We start from the raw sequence: 20,465 nt of genomic DNA, 5'->3' as shown, positions 1-20,465 counted from the left end.
CTCCCTACATTGTGGCAGTTCTACGGAAACAACAAATGTGTTTATCAGGACGACAATGCCACCTGTCATGTTTCCAGGGCGGCGCTGGGCTGGTATACAGAAGATTTAGTAACCTGGATTTTCTGGCCAGCGCAGAGTCCACATCTTAACCCCACTGAGACCCTCAGGGATGAATTAGAGCGATGGGTACGTTCTAGACTGACTCGACCTTCAGTGTCGCAGTTGGTCACTGTACTTATGGTGGAATGGCAAATCATACCACCTGCTGCTGTCCAGGAACTTGTGGAAAGTTTGCCAGGAAGGTGTCTGTAGTAATCACTGCACGTGGTGGACCTACAAAGTACCGACGTCAATAACATCTCACTGATCTATTTTCTGTCAGTGTCCAATCACTTTTGTTAACATAGTGTAAATGCAGCCAATTTTGCGGCAGCGGCTCACTGGAAAAAAAAATACCCTCCCTCCCACCTCCTCTTCTGCACTCTAAGGGGGACATTTACTAAGCAGTGATAAGAGTGGAGAGGTGAGCCAGTGGAGAAGTGGCCCCATCAACCAATTAGCAGCTCTGTATAATTTTATAGTATGCAAATTATAGATGTTACCTAAGTGCTGATTGGTTGCCTTGGACAGTTCTCCACTGGCTCACTTCTCCACTCTTATCACTGCTTAGTAAATGTCCCCCTAAGACTCTATTTGGCACACCTATCCTATGGAACAAGTCACTAGCAGTCTCCATGAACACCTGCATAAGTTTGCTGGTGTCTGACCCTCTTGGACTTCCCCACCATGAGCCCCGTATTTGACGCTGCATTTTACTACATTTCCGTCCTGAGTCCTCCTTTTCTCTTCTCCCCATTCCTCTTCTTTTTCCTCACTAACCATACCCCCTCCTTTCCTTCCCTTATTCTGTCTTGCTTTCACCTCTTTCCCTATCCCCACCCTATCAAGCTGCGACAGTGTTTCACTTTTTGACAGTCTGTCATTGTCAATTGTGTCTCATTGTTCTCTTTCTGTCTGACATTTGCATGCGGTATTATTCTGTCTGTATTCATTGTGCTGTCTTGGCAATGTGTCTCTTACTGTATATTGTATGGAGTCATATCTTGTTATCTTTGAAAACTAATAAAACTTGCATTAAAAATAAAAACAAGAAACCTCCGTAATGCCTAGTTGCGCTTATTAAAAAAAAAAAAAAAAGTCACCCCCTCCCAAAACCTGAGACCGTTTTGTCTCCTGATGTTTTCTCGCTGCTAACTGCCCTGGGGGAGGAAAGTTTCACAGAAATGATAAGGGTATAAGCGATGCTTTATTTATAATAAGCCTGTTCCTCCGGCAGGTAACGCGTCACCTCTCTCATCGTTCTTTTCCCAGTAACGACGATGACGTATATTACCAGAGCGGACGGCCAGGCTGAGTGAGATGGGAACAGAGACCTGGATGATTACTCCCATCTCATCAGATATCAGACTATAGGCGGCGTCTCACATTTCTCCCTCTCGCTCAGCGTCTTATCTCCGGGCCGAGGATCTCATCTCCGACGCGCGCCCGCTTCTCGCCAACGTTCCTCACTTCAGGATAACAATATAATTTAATTCCAGCTCAGCCTGGGGACAGATAACTCACAGAGATGTATTGTCAGAGGCTCGGATACTTTCTGATTAGTGTCAGAGGTTCCGATGTTACTGGCGGGTGCTGCTGGCCCCCTAATGAGCTTCCTGAATATTTACACATCAAGCAACACTGTGCATATAGCAGACGTACTGTAACCCCTAGCAACCAAACAAATGTTCGCTCTGGCTGCTCTAGTGCCTGTTATGATTAATCAGGCGAAATATCAGGTTTGCCGTTGGGTACAGCACTTATGTGCTACGTAGCGCTCATTATTAAAGAAGAATTACTCCCGATAGAATGAAAATAATATAGAAATGTCTTTCTTGGGGCCTGACTGTGAGTCTGACGATTCAGCACTTTGCAGTTTATGTCATATTAGTCACCGCTCCATACAATTAACTTTACATCTGAAATGGTCTTGTGATGCTAAAGTTCCCAATCATTACAAGTGTGCGGCTGAATGGGGGCCACTGACAGAACTGCTCCGGGCCCCCTAATCCCATCAGGCTCCCTGACGTCACTGCGGGAAGCAGAACAAGGTGACAGTATGTAAGATGCTAATTGGGAGCCTCTGGCCTCACCTCCCCCGTATAATCACTTACACAGAGCCGGAGATTATGTCAGACCTTATGTAAGGAGATTACACCCCTCAGCCAGCTCCTTGTGCCCGAACCAGGTGACGGATGGAGGATCTAGATGTTGGCGTTCTGTCCTAGGCACAGCGACCACTTTCCATACCTAGCACCCCAATAAGAAATGATAACACCCAGCATGGGAGACAGCTTTATATAATGACTGGGGGTGCTCAAGTGACTGAAAACTGCATAGTGGTAGATCAAACACAGGCACCCACAGAGCTGGCTCCTATGGGACACAGATAGTATGGTGCTGCTTCTCAGCTGTCTAGGTGACCCCACACTCAGACAATCACCTTTATACCGGCTCTATGGTGGCACCTGTGGACATTGAGGGTCATTCCGAGTTGATCGCTCGCTAGCTAGTTTTAGCAGCCATGCAAAAGCTATGCCGACGCCCACCGGGAGTGTATTTTAGCTTAGCAGAAGTGCGAACGGTTTTATCGCAGAGCGGCTAAAAAAAATTTTTTGTGTAGTTTCAGAGTAGCTCAAAACCTACCTGCGATCACTTCAGATTGTTCAGTTCTGGATTTGACGTCACACACCCGCCCAGCGTTCGCCCAGCCACGCCTGTGTTTTTCCTGGCACACCTGCGTTTTTCCGCACACTCCCTGAAAACGGTCAGTTGACACCCAGAAACACCCACTTCATGTCAATCACTCTGCGGTCAGCAGTGCGACTGAAATGCATCGCTAGACCCTGTGCAAAACTGCATCGTTCGTTGTGCCCGTACGTCGCGTGTGCGCATTGCATCGCATGCGCAGAACTGCAGATTTTTAGCCTGATCGCTGCGCTGCGAACAAATGCAGCTAGCGGTCAACTCGGAATGACCCCCCTTGTACCATATTGCATCTCAGCGTAGTGAATGAAAACCCCACCTTGGTAGCTTTATAATACAATAATGATTTGTCTGAACATCTACACCACCATCCCATAGAGCACCTGGGACAACATGGGAGAGCTGACAGTAAGGAGATGGAGAAGAAAAATAATAGATTTTCTGGGATAGTTGGGAACAGATCTGTGATGGCCCGTCTGTCTTGTGCTGCTGAAATCATGGTGGCAAGCGCCCCTTATCAATAACGTATAAGCGTTACATATGGACGCAGAATTTGAGGTGAGTAGACCCTGGACTTGGGTAGTTAATGATCCCGTCTGGTATCACAGAAGCAGATAAATGAAATCCATAGTTGGAGAAAGATATATGAACCCCCAGCCCAGACCCTCCACCCATACAGCACCTTGCTGTGCGGTTCTAGCTGGTAAATATAACGTCAGATGCGCACACAGCTGCCGGATCAGCTCTTATATTTACTTTTCATTTTACTTTTGTCTCCATATAATATAAAACAAACATTGCCAACTCCGGACGCCGGAGACAGTCGTCTATTACCCAAGCCTTCCGTTCTGAGAAGGTTCATACTGTAATGGTTCATTAAGTCCATATACCCCACCCCAGGAGATGTATATCCTGCACTGGGGAGAGCCAATACGTCTGAAACATTTGTATGTGGGCTGTATTGATGGCTGAGCTTCTCTGATTACAATGGTGCTAGAAAGCCAGATATGTCTGCAACCAATGGGCAGCCTCAGGGGTATATGTACTAAGCTTTGGCGAGAGATAAAGTACCAGCCAATCAGCTCCTAATTGCCATGTTACCCCGTTGTGTGGCAGTTAGGAGCCGGGCGCGTACTTTACCTCTCTCCAAGGCCTAGTAAATAGAACCCTTTAATCCTTTACTCTGTGGTTGTGTGCTTCCATTGTATTTACCATTTATCATATAAAGTCTCTCACTGCATCATTTATAGAGGAGGGTCCTCTGCACAGCATTAAAAGCCTAAAGGCTGCTCCCTGTACACTGGACTTGTAGACGACGGATGGCCATGTGTGGGATAACCATTGGGAGCCTCTTTCCGACATCAGACATCTAAAGGCGATGATCACCATCAGTGACCAAACATCGATAGTAGAACTATTTACCAATGCTGGAATCCCGTCAGCCGGTAAAATTCCACAGATCAGAATATCATACCGAACCCACCATAGGTGTATTAGACCATCGATGGTTGATGTCCGCCCCTAATGCAGACCAACCAGCATACACATACTGGCCTCAACCTCTCTCCAAGGCTTCGTACATCTCCCCCACATGTGCCACCAGCAATACACCCACTGAGAGCAGAAGAAGAGAGATGGATATAACCATTGTGTGTTACCAGTATACGTATATAACCTTCCTACGTGTTAGCTGTGGGACAGACTGAGGTCCAGCCCCGAGAGCGCCCCCCCAGTACTGTCCACAGTAGGTATTATAGGCCAGCTGTAGGGGGCTATTCCATCATCCTATACTGGGGTAATATGCATCTAATTCACCACAGCGACAGTGATCACACAGGAAGAATTAGGATACTTGTATAATTTGTATATTTTTCTTATCATACAAAGTATAATATAAAACACATTGAAGACATTCAGACAAGGCAGGAGGTTGTAGGTGTCAAATTAAAACTACATCAGGGTGATATCTACACCCATAGCGAGTGTAGCTGCCCCACGCTGGCAGCGCAGAGACTAGGTTTTGCCCCTGCAAATGGCTGGCTCAGGGTACAGGAGTCACAGGTGCCGGAGCCTGTAGCTGTGTGTGACATGAGAGTGTACATAGGGGCTCAGTGACAGTGATGCTTTGCTGTGGGGTCACAAAGGGGATTATGTGGGGGAGTTATGAGAGCGGGAAGAGCCGGGACATTATTAATCACTTGGAGATATTTTGGTCAGTAATGCCATTTTATTACAGTGCGGAGAATGGGATTAATAAGAAGCAGAGGGGGGTCATTATGACTCCACCCCTGGGGCAGGAGAGGCATATAGGGAGCATGAGGGCTATTATTACATTCCTCAGAGGGTGAGGGTACATCACACAGATAGGAGGTCAGGCACAGCACAGGGTACCAGTCATATTAACATATGAGATGTGGGGCCCCTGAGGACGGGACCCCGCCGGCTAGTAGCACCGCAGCATGAATGAATTGCAGGAGGCTCCTCGCAGGCAGTCGCACAGCTTGCCAATCCGTGGCCCGTGTTTCATGGCGCATCGTTCTCCTACATCACACTGTGCAGACAAAAAGACAATGACAGTCAGTTCTTTGGGCAAGGGCAACCTTACTTTTCTTCTGCTTAGAATTAGTTGTATTCCCTTAATCCCCAGAATTCTGAGTCACTGCAAACCTTCCGCTGTCACCCACAGGCCTCTGTCCTTACTCCCCAGTATTCTGAGTCACTGCAAACCTTCCGCTGTCACCTACAGACCTCTGTACTTACTCCTCAGAATTCGGAGTCACTGCAAACCTTCTGCTGTCACCCACAGGCCTCTGTCCTTACTCCCCAGTATTCTGAGTCACTGCAAACCTTCCGCTGTCACCTACAGACCTCTGTACTTACTCCTCAGAATTCTGAGTCACTGCAAACCTTCCGCTGTCACCCACAGGCCTCTGTCCTTACTCCCCAGTATTCTGAGTCACTGCAAACCTTCCGCTGTCACCTACAGACCTCTGTACTTACTCCTCAGAATTCTGAGTCACTGCAAACCTTCCACTGTCACCCACAGGCCTCTGTCCTTACTCCCCAGTATTCTGAGTCACTGCAAACCTTCCGCTGTCACCTACAGACCTCTGTACTTACTCCTCAGAATTCGGAGTCACTGCAAACCTTCCGCTGTCACCCACAGGCCTCTGTCCTTACTCCCCAGTATTCTGAGTCACTGCAAACCTTCTTCTGTCACCCACAGGTCTCTGTCCTTCCTCCCCGGTATTCTGTGTCACTGCAAACCTTCCGCTGTCACCTACAGGCCTCTGTCCTTACTCCCCAGTATTCTGGGTCACTGCAAACCTTCCGCTGTCACCTACAGACCTCTGTACTTACTCCTCAGAATTCGGAGTCACTGCAAACCTTCCGCTGTCACCCACAGGCCTCTGTCCTTACTTCCCAGTATTCTGAGTCACTGCAAACCTTCCGCTGTCACCTACAGACCTCTGTACTTACTCCTCAGAATTCTGAGTCACTGCAAACCTTCCGCTGTCACCCACAGGCCTCTGTCCTTACTCCTCAGAATTCTGAGTCACTGCAAACCTTCCGCTGTCACCCACAGGCCTCTGTCCTTACTCCCCAGTATTCTGGGTCACTGCAAACCTTCCGCTGTCACCTACAGACCTCTGTCCTTACTCCTCAGAATTCTGAGTCACTGCAAACCTTCCACTGTCACCTACAGACTCTGTACTTACTCCTCAGTATTCTGAGTCACTGCAAACCTTCCGCTGTCACCTACAGGCCTCTGTCCTTACTCCTCAGTATTCTGAGTCACTGCAAACCTTCCGCTGTCATCCACAGGCCTCTGTCCTTACTCCCCAGTATTCTGAGTCACTTCAAACTTCCGCTGTCACCCACAGGCCTCTGTCCTTACTCCCCAGTATTCTGAGTCACTGCAAACCTTCCGCTGTCACCTACAGGCCCCTGTACTTACTCCTCAGAATTCTGAGTCACTGCAAACCTTCCGCTGTCATCCACAGGCCTCTGTCCTTACTCCCCAGTATTCTGAGTCACTTCAAACTTCCGCTGTCACCCACAGGCCTCTGTCCTTACTCCCCAGTATTCTGAGTCACTGCAAACCTTCCGCTGTCACCTACAGGCCTCTGTACTTACTCCTCAGAATTCTGAGTCACTGCAAACCTTCCGCTGTCACCCACAGGCCTCTGTCCTTACTCCCCAGTATTCTGAGTCACTTCAAACCTTCTGCTGTCACCCACAGGCCTCTGTCTTTACATCCAGTCTACCTCTAACAGTGCTGACCCTAGTCAATGTGGTGCCTTAGGGATTATTACAGCTGGTGCTGGGAAACCCCCGGACGGGAACATTGGTGCCTACATGTATGGCATATGGCATGGGCCAGCTCCGCTCTAGCCCAAAGATCTGTACCAATAACACAGTCCCTGCCTCCATCCCTATATTGGGTTCCTCACCCTGGGCACTTGGCTGGCTTTCTTCTCCAGACTGATGCCTTTGTCCTGGTTGTATTGCAGCATCTCTCCAAGGGTCATGGCCTGTAACAAGACACCAGTTACTGCACATACGCTTATTTACTAACATTGTCAGACATCAGCATTGTCTAACTTGTGCTTAGATGGAAGCTAAATGTTTATTGGCTGCAAGTAGTTTAATGATGATTTGCAACATTCAGGAATATTAGCACTAAACCAGGCCTGGCCAACCTGTGGCTCTCCAGATGTTGTGAAACTACACATCCCACATGCCCTGCCACAGTTTTAGCAATCCCTAATAGCAAAACTGTGGCAAGGCATGATGGGACTTGTAGTTTTACAACAGCTGGAGAGCCACAGGTTGGCCAGGCCTGCACTAAACTATTACAGATCCCAATATACTATATATAGCAGGGCTGGCCAAACCAGTCCTCGAGATCTACCAACAGGTCACATTTTCCAGACCACCTAGCTGGTGCACAGGTGTAGTCATTACTAATAAGATGTGCTGCATTCATTCCTAACTGACAATTATACAGATCTCCAGGAGGCCTGGAAAACATGAACTGTTGGTAGATCTCGAGGACCGGTTTGGCCAGCCCTGATTTATAGTATTGGTTCTCAAACCTTGCAGGGGTGCCTTGTATTGGTGGTCCAGGACCAATTAAAATTATTTATGGGCAATGCAATTGGCAAAACCAGTGCTGGCGGCTGCCAATCATGACATATGTGGATAAACAGAAGCAAATCCCATCCCTCACCACACAATTAAACCTAAAGATGACGTATAAACACAATTTACTTCATTTATTATTTCTCTCTAAGTTTCTCAATAAGACACTTTTGGCCCAGGGGTGCCGTGATTGGGAACCACTGGTATACAGTGAACACGGCGCCACCTAGTTGTGTAAGTGGTACCAGATGGCTGAGGATAAGTAATACAGATTGTAGGTCCTACTGTACATCAGTATTTCTTATCCCAAGCAGTCTGGTACAGTAGATACTAATTTACACCTATGCAAATAGTCCCGTGAGAGCTGTGTACCCAGCAAAGGAAACAATATTCAGAAGAATATTTCACTTTTTCTAACTGTGTGATCAGTAATGTAATAATCTGCAGAATATCTCACTATGTAGCTGTCAGGGGGTAGATGGGACAGAGCAATGTTCTGCATATTCGGAGAGAGGCCAGTAACGTAATAATCTGCTGAATACGTCACTATGTAGCTGTCAGGTGGTAGATGGGACAGAGCAATGCTCTGCAGGTCACTAGAGAGGTCAGTAATGTAATAATCTGCAGAATATCTCACTATGTAGCTGTCGGGGTAGATGGGACAGAGCAATGTTCTGCAGATCACTAGAGGTCAGGAATGTAATAATCTGCAGGATATATCGCTATATACTTGTCAGGGGGTAGATGGGACAGAGCTATGTTCTGCAGATCACTAGAGGTCAGGAATGTAATAATCTGCAGGATATATCGCTATGTGCCTGTCAGGGGGTAGATGGGACAGAGCAATGTTCTGCAGATCACTAGAGAGGTCAGGAATGTAATAATCTGCAGGATATATCACTATGTACCTGTCAGGGGGTAGATGGGACAGAGCAATGTTCTGCAGATCACTAGAGGCCAGGAATGTAATAATCTGCAGGATATATCGCTATATACCTGTCAGGGGGTAGATGGGACAGAGCGATGTTCTGCAGATCACTAGAGGTCAGGAATGTAATAATCTGCAGGATATATCACTATGTACCTGTCGGGGTAGATGGGACAGAGCAATGTTCTGCAGATCACTAGAGGTCAGGAATGTAATAATCTGCAGGATATATTGCTATGTACCTGTCAGGGGGTAGATGGGACAGAGCATTGTTCTGCAGATCACTTGAGGTCAGTAATGTAATAATCTGCAGGATATATCACTATGTACATTTTGGGGTAGATGGGACAGAGCAATGCTCTGCAGGTCACTAGATAGGTAGTAATGTAATAATCTGCAGGATATATCGCTATATACCTGTCAGGGGGTAGATGGGACAGAGCAATGTTCTGCAGATCACTAGAGAGAGGTCAGTAATGTAATAATCTGCAGGATATATCACTGTGTACCTGTCAGGTAGTAGATGGGACAGAGCAATGTTCTGCATATCACTAGAGGTCAGTAATGTAATAATCTGCAGGATATATCACTATGTACATGTCAGGGGGTAGATGGGACAGAGCAATGTTCTGCAGATCACTAGAGAGGGTCAGTAATGTAATAATCTGCAGGATATATCACTGTGTACCTGTCAGGGGGTAGATTGGACAGAGCAATGTTCTGCAGATCACTAGAGGTCAGGAATGTAATAATCTGCAGGATATATCGCTATGTGCCCGTCAGGGGGTAGATGGGACAGAGCAATGTTCTGCAGATCACTAGAGAGGTCAGTAATGTAATAATCTGCAGAATATATGACTATATACATGGCAGGGGGTAGATGGGACAGAGCAATGTTCTGCAGATCACTAGAGAGGTAAGGAATGTAATAATCTGCAGGATATATCACTATGTACCTGTCAGGGGGTAGATGGGACAGAGCAATGTTCTGCAGATCACTAGAGGTCAGGAATGTAATAATCTGCAGGATATATTGCTATGTACCTGTCAGGGGGTAGATCAGACAGAGCAATGTTCTGCAGATCACTAGAGGTCAGGAATGTAATAATCTGCAGGATATATCACTATGTACCTGTCAGGTGGTAGATAGGACAGAGCAATGTTCTGCAGATCACTAGAGGTCAGGAATGTAATAATCTGCAGGATATATCACTATGTACCTGTCGGGCTAGATGGGACAGAACAATGTTCTGCAGATCACTAGAGGTCAGGAATGTAATAATCTGCAGGATATATTGCTATGTACCTGTCAGGGGGTAGATGGGACAGAGCAATGTTCTGCAGATCACTTGAGGTCAGTAATGTAATAATCTGCAGGATATATCACTATGTACATGTCGGGGTAGATGGGACAGAGCAATGCTCTGCAGGTCACTAGATAGGTAGTAATGTAATAATCTGCAGGATATATCGCTATATACCTGTCAGGGGGTAGATGGGAGAGAGCAATGTTCTGCAGATCACTAGAGGTCAGGAATGTAATAATCTGCATGATATATCGCTATGTACCTATCAGGGGATAGATGGGACAGAGCAATGTTATGCAGATCACTAGAGGGGTCAGTAATGTAATAATCTGCAGAATATATCACTATGTACCTGTCAGGGGACAGATGGGACAGAGCAATGCTCTGCAGATCACTAGAGAGGTCAAGTAATGTAATAATCTGCAGGATATATCACTGTGTACCTGTCAGGTAGTAGATGGGACAGAGCAATGTTCTGCAGATCACTAGAGGTCAGTAATGTAATAATCTGCAGGATATATCACTATGTACATGTCAGGGGGTAGATGGGACAGAGCAATGTTCTGCAGGTCACTAGAGAGGTCAGTAATGTAATAATCTGCAGGATATATCACTGTGTACCTGTCAGGTAGTAGATGGGACAGAGCAATGTTCTGCAGATCACTAGAGGTCAGTAATGTAATAATCTGCAGGATATATCACTATGTACATGTCAGGGGGTAGATGGGACAGAGCAATGCTCTGCAGGTCACTAGAGAGGTCAGGAATGTAATAATCTGCAGGATATATCACTATATACCTGTCAGGGGGTAGATGGGACAGAGCAATGCTCTGCAGGTCACTAGAGAGGTCAGGAATGTAATAATCTGCAGGATATATCACTATATACCTGTGAGGGGGTAGATGGGACAGAGCAATGTTCTGCAGATCACTAGAGAGGTCAGGAATGTAATAATCTGCAGGATATATCGCTATGTAGCTGTCAGGTTGGATTGTCCCACTTATTATTGAATTGTTATATAAAGAGCTGAATTTCTACTCTCAGAACTATTTTATATGCTGTAAGCACTTCAGTCCGGGGTTATCACAGCTGGAAATGAAGTGGGAAAAGCAGTAGCTGGCAGTAGGATAATCAGTAAGTAAAGTCACATGAGGTTGTGGATGATACACGGTTGCTCCATCGGCTTAGCGCATACAGCACAACACATCAGAATTAGTGGACAATATACAATTGCTAGCTACTCACCAGGCTGTTATCCTCCTGAGACAGCGACAGTCTGGGGTCTTCCCCCTTACCCGGCAGGATGAGCGTGGACAGGCAGAGGAGCAGCAGGAAGGCGGAGTGTCTGGGGGGCAGCTGGGCGAGTGGGGGGCATCTCCTCACTTTCTCCATGGTGCTGTACGTGGGAATCACCAGCCAGGATGTCAGCTCTTATGCTCCCTGGTTCCCCTGGCCGGGCTCCTCACTTATATCTCTGAGGGGCGGTCTCTGTGTGCACCAGAGTCCCCCCGTCCCCCCCTTTATCGGCTAGGAATAAGCAATATCTAGTGTTTATCTTCTCTATATAGTTTTAGTTTTCATCCCACTAAATTATATTTCAGATGAAGAGCCGGAAACAATTTCTAATCTCATATTCTGAATTATGTGTCACGTGGAGTAATGATGCTAATCATTTTATTTTATATCGCTTTTCTCCAATAGGACTCTAGGGGAAATCCTGGCTAGACACACACAACGAACAAAAGGCTTCTTACTGCGCTCAGCCCCTATTCCACTTACACACAATAAACAAACAGCGCAGGTTACGTCTCCAGACTGCGGTGTTTTATAGCCCAGGAAACATGAGAACTTGGGGTCGGATGGAGACTGTAGGAGCAGGGTTCCCCGGTAGCGCTGTAAAGGCCCCCATCCACTAGGGAGTTTTATCTCAGCAATGAGTTGGATCCCTTTTTCCTGCAATCTGTCCGGGATCTTCCCGGGAGCCCTGCGATTGCGATTTGCTACTTGAGTGTATTTTGTACATGTGATTTATGTCATGCAATCTAACGTTATTAAACCTATTTCTGTGTGACTGAGATAAATATAACGTGCAGCACGTGTGATATGCGATTGCGATGGGAGACACACGAGAGTGCGCCTCGTATCGCAACCGCACGAAAAGGACATGCAATGTGACACTTTTTTCTTAACTGCATAAAACAGGTCATATCGCAGTGGTGTAAATAATAACATGGATGTTGGTGTTAGGGGAGCAGTATGAGTTACCGACGTCTGGGATCCCGGCATTCGAAATACCGACGCCGGGATCCCGATTGTTACGAAGCCGAAAGGGGTGAGTAAGGGGGGTTCTCCTGGTGCAGATTCTGTGCCTGCAGTGATACATAGTTTCTCCTGGTGCGGGTTCTGTGCCTGCAGTGATACATAGTTTCTCCTGGTGCGGGTTCTGTGCCTGCAGTGATACATACTTTCTCCTGGTGCGGGTTCTGTGCCTGCAGTGATACATACTTTCTCCTGGTGCGGGTTCTGTGCCTGCAGTGATACATACTTTCTCCTGGTGCGGGTTCTGTGCCTGCAGTGATACATACTTTCTCCTGGTGCGGGTTCTGTGCCTGCAGTGATACATACTTTCTCCTGGTGCGGGTTCTGTGCCTGCAGTGATACATAGTTTCTCCTGGTGCAGATTCTGTGCCTGCAGTGATACATAGCTTCTCCTGGTGCAGATTCTGTGCCCGCAGTGATACATAGTTTCTCCTGGTGCGGGTTCTGTGCCTGCAGTGATACATAGTTTCTCCTGGTGCAGATTCTGTGCCTGCAGTGATACATAGTTTCTCCTGGTGCAGATTCTGTGCCTGCAGCGATACAGAGTTTCCCCTGGTGCAGATTCTGTGCCTGGTAGCTACGCTTGCCCCCAGCCCCGAACCAGCCAGGTTCGGCCAATCAGGCTTCAGTCCTGCATCTGCTCACACGGGACGCAGAGCATTCAGTGGGATGACATCACAAAAGCGGGGCTCCAGATTTTTTTGCGGCACAGTACCCAATCCATTCACAGTATAACAGGGGTGAGCGTACGCAGGGGTCAGACTGGTCTCAGATGGATCTCTTGCACCAAGCAGAGGGCTGGCACTGTTATGGGGTTGGCGCGGCAGCATACATGGGGTCAAAGGTGGTTACAGATATTCACATCTATTTTCAAAGATAAAATAGGGCGAATTGCGCAATATAAATGCATGACTGCCCAACACTGCAATATCCCCCATACACGTTCCGGGTACTCAGAGTTAATACTGCTCATGCCTAGTGCTGGGAGAGGAAGGAACATTCCGGGTGGAGTCGGGTGTGATATTTACAATCTGAAAACATGCGGAAAAGTTTAAAGTCCATCTGACAAGTGTGTACACGTTGTATTACAGTTTCTGGACACAATTGTGTGTTTCATACATGGAGTCCTTTCCACTCACTGCTGCCTCCGTCAGTAGGGGGGAATCTTTCCCTCCTCTGTGCGGTTTGTTCTTTGGCAGTCTTCTGATGGTGCATGAGACAGGGTCACCAGAAACGGTACGTGGACTACGATTGGGAATAGTAACCTGCGAGCCATGCAAGGGGACGTGGCACACTAATTGGAGTTCCTGGTCATGTTATGGAAAAAGTGACGCCAAAAACAGTTAAAAAATCCATGTCGACCGTTTCATGTGTCGACCATTTTCATGCGTCGACCATTAGCCCATATCGAACAATAGTGGTCGACCTAATGACTGTTGACCTTAACATGGTCGACCACTTATACCGGGACCACCAGCAACTATACAGTCGTTGGCCAGAGGAGTCACAGCGAGTATTGGTCAGGTGATAACAGGTCCTGGGCGTACTGTGGCTTACTCTGACAGATCAGTGAGCGCCTCTTTGGGTGGCTGGCCCACCTGGTCCTCCATTCATACTTTTGCTTTATGCAGTGTCCCCCAGACGGATAATTGGCCCTATACATTAGGCGATATAACTGAACCATATGAACGTTCTCGTTCATTAATGAATGAGAACTCGTTCATCTCGGTCAGTGTGTAGGCACCAACGATGAACGATGTGCGGCCCCACGCTCGTCACCGTTGCTGCCGAGTCGCTTATACATGCATGCCAATATGGACAATCTCTTCCATATTAGCATGCACTGCTATGGAGCCGGGTGACGGGGGGTGTGAAGAAACTTCACTCCCCCCCAAGTTGCCCGTCTGCTGTATCGCCGTCGGGCAGGTTGGTGACGGTTCGCCTAACGTGCAGGGTCCATAAGAGAGAAGAGAGGATTTTTGGCAGTCACTGTTAAGTCCATCTGAGGGATACTGTGCCCCCACCCTGGTGTCAGCCTGGCTCTCTGTACTCTGATGGTGTGACTGGTTTATACGCCCTTCTGTGGCTTTGCTAAGTTTACACTGATTGCTTTTGGCTCCTTCAGGGATGGTGAGATGTAGAGGGGGAGATCCAGTCTTACTGACAAGTTTCGTTTGATGCGTCTTCTCCTCGTACTGTCCTCCTCACCACACGGCTGTCAGTGTCCACCAGGAGGGGCTCAGAGAATCAGATGTAACGAGAAGTGCCACCAATCCTCTCATGAATCTGATCTGTGATACAACATATTGGCTGGAGCTGAAGATTGTGTCATCGAATGTAAATCAGATTTCTCGTACGTACATCCTCTACGTAAAGAGATGTAGCGCAGATACAGCAACACCCCGCGCTATACTCGGAGGCTATGACTGCGTAAATGGGAGTATGGGTGGCCAGCTAACAAATCAAATAAATATAACACTCCGTGGGCCAGATTGTGAACTGGACGCAGCTCAGTATGCGGCCACACATAGCCACTTGTAGCATAGAGCTCCTGCGCAGAAGCGAATTGGCTAATCGTTGTCTATCTCCGAGCCGGACAGAGTTTGTCCGGATCTCTCCTTATATGACCAGGCGCTATGGGGCTTTCTGGTAACGGCGCACGCTGCGTGCAGCAGTTACTGTTTCTCCCCCATGTTAATGTGGGGTTTTGTTTTAAAGGATAGCGTGCAGATGCGCCAGCCAATGTATGATTGTTCAGCAGCACTGACCGTTCCGACCGCTGCAGCGGTCATTGCCGCACCATGGCACTGTCTCTGGCTGTGGCGACTGCCATGCTGCGTACGGAAGATCTTACGGTGCATGGGAGCAAATCTGGCTTCCGTGACCTCCATTAATTACAGGCACTTTGCGTGGGACTCAGAATCAGGCCCCTATGTGTAACCCTACTGATAACGCTCTCTGCGTCTCCAGCGCTGGCTGGGTGACTATGCGTGCCGCCCGATAGTAACCCACTCTGCTGTATAAAGAAAGATAAAAAGCAAATAGAATTTTTATTAAAACATGATACAAATCTCTTTTTCTCCCAGGAGATTTCATCCCCCCCAATATAATCATTCCCTATATAAATATTATAAAACAATTCTCTGAATATCAGGAAGTTCCAGTCGAGCAGGAGATAAGCGGCAATCGCAGTGAGAGGAGGCGGTTCTGCGTGTCGTACAGCGCAGCAGTGTCAGTGTATCTCTGTGTCACTGCGGGTGCAGTAGGCTTGTACCGTTATGCTACAGGCCTGTGATATACCGGATTACAGTGTGTGCTCGGGGATACACAGCGGTGTGTGTCTGTGCACCTACGGATTGTGTGTCTAAAGCGTGTACATGTGTGAGATAATACGGGGCCCCCAGCTTAACTGGGTCACCTGGAGAACATGCAGGTGGGGTGGAAATTATTGCAGTGAATGATACACCATGGATTAGTATAGATCGGACAAATCTCTGATTAATTAAGCCGTGAAAAGTTTTCAATATTGAAGTGAAGCTGCCCCCATACTCTGTTCTCCCATTAGCCAATTAGGGGAATTCATATTTAACTGGCTGGCAATCTCAGTAGGCGTCTCATAGGGTCTACCTAATCAGCCCAGAGTGCCAGAAAAATCAGTCACACAATGGCCCTCATTCTGAGTTGTTCGCTAGCTGCTTTCGGTCGCAGCGCGGCGATTAGGTGAAAAAGCAGCATTTCTGCGCATGCGTACGGGCCGCAGTACGCATGCGCGAATTACTTCCACACAAAACGATGCAGTTTTGCACAAGGACGAGCGACGCTTTCGTGACGCTCTGTTGATCGGTGAGTGATTGACAGGAAGTGGGTGTTTCTGGGTGGTAACTGACCGTTTTCAGGGAGTGTGCTAAAAAACGCAGGCGTGTCAGGCCAAAACTCAGGCGTGCCTGGGGAAATGGGGGAGTGGCTGCCCGAACGCAGGGCGTGTTTGTGACGTCAAAGCAGAAACTAAACTGACAGAGGTAGGAGTAGGTCTGCAGCTACTCAGAAACTGCATGAAAATTTTTACGAGCAGTTCTTCTAACCTTTCGTTCGCACTTCTGCTAAGCTAAGATACACTCCCAGAGGGCGGCGGCCTAGCATGTGCACTGCTGCTAAAAGCAGCTAGCGAGCGATTAACTCAGATTGAGGGCCACTGTGCATTATATAGCGCAATAAACCCTACTTCTCCTGCGGCACATACATTGTGCAGCTGCACCATGTGCGTGTGAGTGTGTTGCATTGGTGTGATGTTGCTGTGTGTCGGCACAATTCCATCCTGCATGTTGTACAGCGACTGTGTGCATGCCGCAGACATGGCACTTGTGCGGTCACCGCCTCCTCTTGCCACGCTGGGTACCAGTGCTGAGTCTAATTGTAACATATCCAATCACGTGTTATGGCGAGCGTTTGTGCAGTCACATCTCGTCTGTCCGTGCTGTCTTAGACAGGTCCCTGCTGGCAGAATTGTCCCAGTTCTCTTTCTCTGGGGGGAGAATAGATTTGGGGGGCACCCTTTCCACTGAAGCCTGTCTCTCCAGAGAGATCGCTGCCCCCCGCTTGTCTGCATCCATCTCTTCCTGCTCTGGGGCACCAGGGAGCCGTACGCGAGGTTCCTGTAGATCTTCTCCCGACTGCGGAACAGTGGGTATCGTCTCTGAGAGTACAGGGGGCTCTGTGACCTCGGAGAACTCGCCTTTGTTCAGGATGTTTCTGGAGATAACTGTAAATACATTAGAGGCAGCATTAAAGGATGGTTCCGAGCGTGGCAGATTGGAGTGGTGTGCCATAAATGACACCGTATGGCAGAGGATTATTACTCAGCTGCCTGGCATACATGCAATCTGTCCCCCCAGTGCCGGAACAACTGGCTACAGGGCGAGTACCCCATCATAGCAGCCAAATCACCCATTAGTGCAAGCAACCAAAGCTCTAAGTGCCCCTGGCCCAGCCATGCCTGGGAATGAGGAGCAGAACACTTATAACGGGGCTCTTACCTCCAGTAGGTGTGTACGTGGAGCCATCGCTCAGGGCGGCTCCAGAGCGGAGCGGGTAGTAGTTGGGGTAGATCAGCAGAGCCAGGGAGAAGAAAAGGATCTGCAATAGAGTGACAGCTCTGTGACCTGCACACGTGGGAAGACACGGGAAAGACGAGAGGAGTGATCACGTGGGACATACCAGGACGCAGGTGCCCGTCTGAGCAGCTTTGGTGGATGTCTGCTTGATGAGGGCCTGCAGTCTGCGGAGCTGGGTGATCAGGGATCTAGGAGAGGGAACAGATTAAATATATTACCCTCTTACACAGCTTACATCGTACCTCCGCCCCAAATATTACACCCCACACAGCTCCGCCCCAAATATTACACCCCACACAGCTATCATCGTTCCTCCGCCCCAAATAATACACCCCACACAGCTATCATCGTACCTCCGCCCCAAATATTACACCCCACACAGCTATCACCGTACCTCCGCCCTGTGTATTACACCCCACACAGCTACCATCATACCTCCACCCAGAATATTACACCCCACACAGCTATCATCCATCGTACCTCTGCCCCAATATTACACCCCACACAGCTATCATCGTACCTCCGCCCCAAATATTACACCCCACACAGCTATCATCGTACCTCCGCCCCAAATATTACACCCCACACAGCTATCATCGTACCTCCGCCCCAAATATTACACCCCACAGAGCTATCATCCATCATACCTCTGCCCTGTGTATTACACCCCACACAGATACCATCATACCTCCGCCCCAAATATTACACCACAGCTACCATTCATCATACCTCCGCACTGTGTATTACACCCCACACAGCTACCATCCATCATTCCTCTGCCCCGTGTATTACACCCCACACAGCTACCATCATACCTCCACCCAGAATATTACACCCCACACAGCTATCATCCATCGTACCTCCGCCCCAAATATTACACCCCACACAGCTATCATCGTACCTCCGCCCTGTGTTTTACACCCCACACAGCTACCATCATACCTCCACCCAGAATATTACACCCTACACAGCTATCATCCATCGTACCTCCGCCCCAAATATTACACCCCACACAGCTACCATACATCATACCTCTGCCCTGTGTATTACACCCCACACAGCTACCATCATACCTCCACCCAGAATATTACACCCCACACAGCTATCATCGTACCTCCGCCCTGTGTATTACACCCCACACAGCTACCATCATACCTCCACCCAGAATATTACACCCTACACAGCTATCATCCATCGTACCTCCGCCCCAAATATTACACCCCACACAGCTACCATACATCATACCTCTGCCCTGTGTATTACACCCCACACAGATACCATCATACCTTCGCCTCGAATATTACACCCCACACAGCTACCATCCATCATACCTCTGTCCCGAATATTACACCCCACATAGATACCAACCATCATACCTCTGCCCTGTGTATTACACCCCACACAGCTACCATCATACTTCTGTCCCGAATATTACACCCCACACAGCTACCATCATACCTCCACCCAGAATATTACACCCCACACAGTTATCATCGTACCTCCGCCCCAAATATTACACCCCACACAGCTATCATCGTACCTCCGCCCTGTGTATTACACCCCACACAGCTACCATCATACCTCCACCCAGAATATTACACCCCACACAGTTATCATCGTACCTCCGCCCCAAATATTACACCCCACACAGCTATCATCGTACCTCCGCCCTGTGTATTACACCCCACACAGCTACCATCATACCTCCACCCAGAATATTACACCCCACACAGCTATCATCCATCGTACCTCCGCCCCAAATATTACACCCCACACAGCTATCATCGTACCTCCGCCCTGTGTATTACACCCCACACAGCTACCATCATACCTCCACCCAGAATATTACACCCTACACAGCTATCATCCATCGTACCTCCGCCCCAAATATTACACCCCACACAACTACCATACATCATACCTCTGCCCTGTGTATTACACCCCACACAGATACCATCATACCTTCGCCTCGAATATTACACCCCACACAGCTATCATCCATCGTACCTCCGCCCCAAATATTACACCCCACACAGCTATCATCGTACCTCCGCCCTGTGTATTACACCCCACACAGCTACCATCATACCTCCACCCAGAATATTACACCCTACACAGCTATCATCCATCGTACCTCCGCCCCAAATATTACACCCCACACAACTACCATACATCATACCTCTGCCCTGTGTATTACACCCCACACAGCTACCATCATACCTCCACCCAGAATATTACACCCTACACAGCTATCATCCATCGTACCTCCGCCCCAAATATTACACCCCACACAACTACCATACATCATACCTCTGCCCTGTGTATTACACCCCACACAGCTACCATCATACTTCTGTCCCGAATATTACACCCCACATAGATACCAACCATCATACTTCCACCCTGTGTATTACACCCCACACAGCTACCATCCATCATTCCTCTGCCCCGTGTATTACACCCCACACAGCTACCATCATACCTCCACCCAGAATATTACACCCTACACAGCTATCATCCATCGTACCTCCGCCCCAAATATTACACCCCACACAACTACCATACATCATACCTCTGCCCTGTGTATTACACCCCACACAGATACCATCATACCTTCGCCTCGAATATTACACCCCACACAGCTATCATCCATCGTACCTCCGCCCCAAATATTAAACCCCACACAGCTATCATCGTACCTCCACCCTGTGTATTACACCCCACACAGCTACCATCATACCTCCACCCAGAATATTACACCCTACACAGCTATCATCCATCGTACCTCCGCCCCAAATATTACACCCCACACAACTACCATACATCATACTTCTGTCCCGAATATTACA

The 20,465-nt window shown here is 48.2% G+C and overlaps 3 protein-coding genes across 4 annotated transcripts in view; 1 reads left to right on the top strand and 2 right to left on the bottom strand.

The window, feature by feature from the left end:
- The window catches only part of JTB (jumping translocation breakpoint), a 164,558-nt gene that overhangs the window by 32,276 nt on the left and 111,817 nt on the right, over positions 1 to 20,465 (top strand). The window lies entirely within an intron of this gene.
- On the bottom strand, positions 4,709 to 11,726 carry LOC134980870 (cocaine- and amphetamine-regulated transcript protein-like). Its single transcript, XM_063947867.1, has 3 exons — positions 11,432 to 11,726; positions 7,260 to 7,340; positions 4,709 to 5,356 (listed from the first exon to the last, which is right to left on the bottom strand). The coding sequence occupies exons 1-3, from the start codon at positions 11,576 to 11,578 to the stop codon at positions 5,249 to 5,251; spliced, it is 336 nt and encodes a 111-aa protein (XP_063803937.1). The 5' UTR covers positions 11,579 to 11,726; the 3' UTR covers positions 4,709 to 5,248.
- Positions 15,537 to 20,465, bottom strand: part of CREB3L4 (cAMP responsive element binding protein 3 like 4) — a 14,316-nt gene continuing 9,387 nt past the window's right edge. For both annotated transcript variants that reach the window (XM_063946756.1, XM_063946757.1), the window contains exons 8-10: positions 17,720 to 17,804; positions 17,539 to 17,638; positions 15,537 to 17,264 (exon numbers count right to left, since the gene is read on the bottom strand). In XM_063946756.1, the coding sequence (XP_063802826.1) occupies positions 16,960 to 17,264; positions 17,539 to 17,638; positions 17,720 to 17,804 (490 nt within the window). In that variant the 3' untranslated portion in view covers positions 15,537 to 16,959. The remainder of the gene's footprint in view (positions 17,265 to 17,538; positions 17,639 to 17,719; positions 17,805 to 20,465) is intronic.

Source organism: Pseudophryne corroboree, chromosome 12 (assembly GCF_028390025.1).
Source record: "Pseudophryne corroboree isolate aPseCor3 chromosome 12, aPseCor3.hap2, whole genome shotgun sequence".
NCBI classification, from domain to species: Eukaryota; Metazoa; Chordata; class Amphibia; order Anura; family Myobatrachidae; genus Pseudophryne; species Pseudophryne corroboree.
Note: the sequence above shows the minus strand (reverse complement) of the source record. Positions and strands in the feature narration are given on the sequence as shown.

Bases quoted from the DNA above. Each gene is read 5' to 3' on its own strand.
- LOC134980870 (XM_063947867.1), bottom strand. From the start codon at position 11,578: ATGGAGAAAGTGAGGAGATGCCCCCCACTCGCCCAGCTGCCCCCCAGA. The intron at 7,341-11,431 runs GTGAGTAGCTAG...GTCTTGTTACAG, and splicing joins CTCAGGAGGATAACAGCCTG to GCCATGACCCTTGGAGAGAT. The intron at 5,357-7,259 runs GTGAGGAACCCA...TTGTCTGCACAG, and splicing joins AAGCCAGCCAAGTGCCCAGG to TGTGATGTAGGAGAACGATG.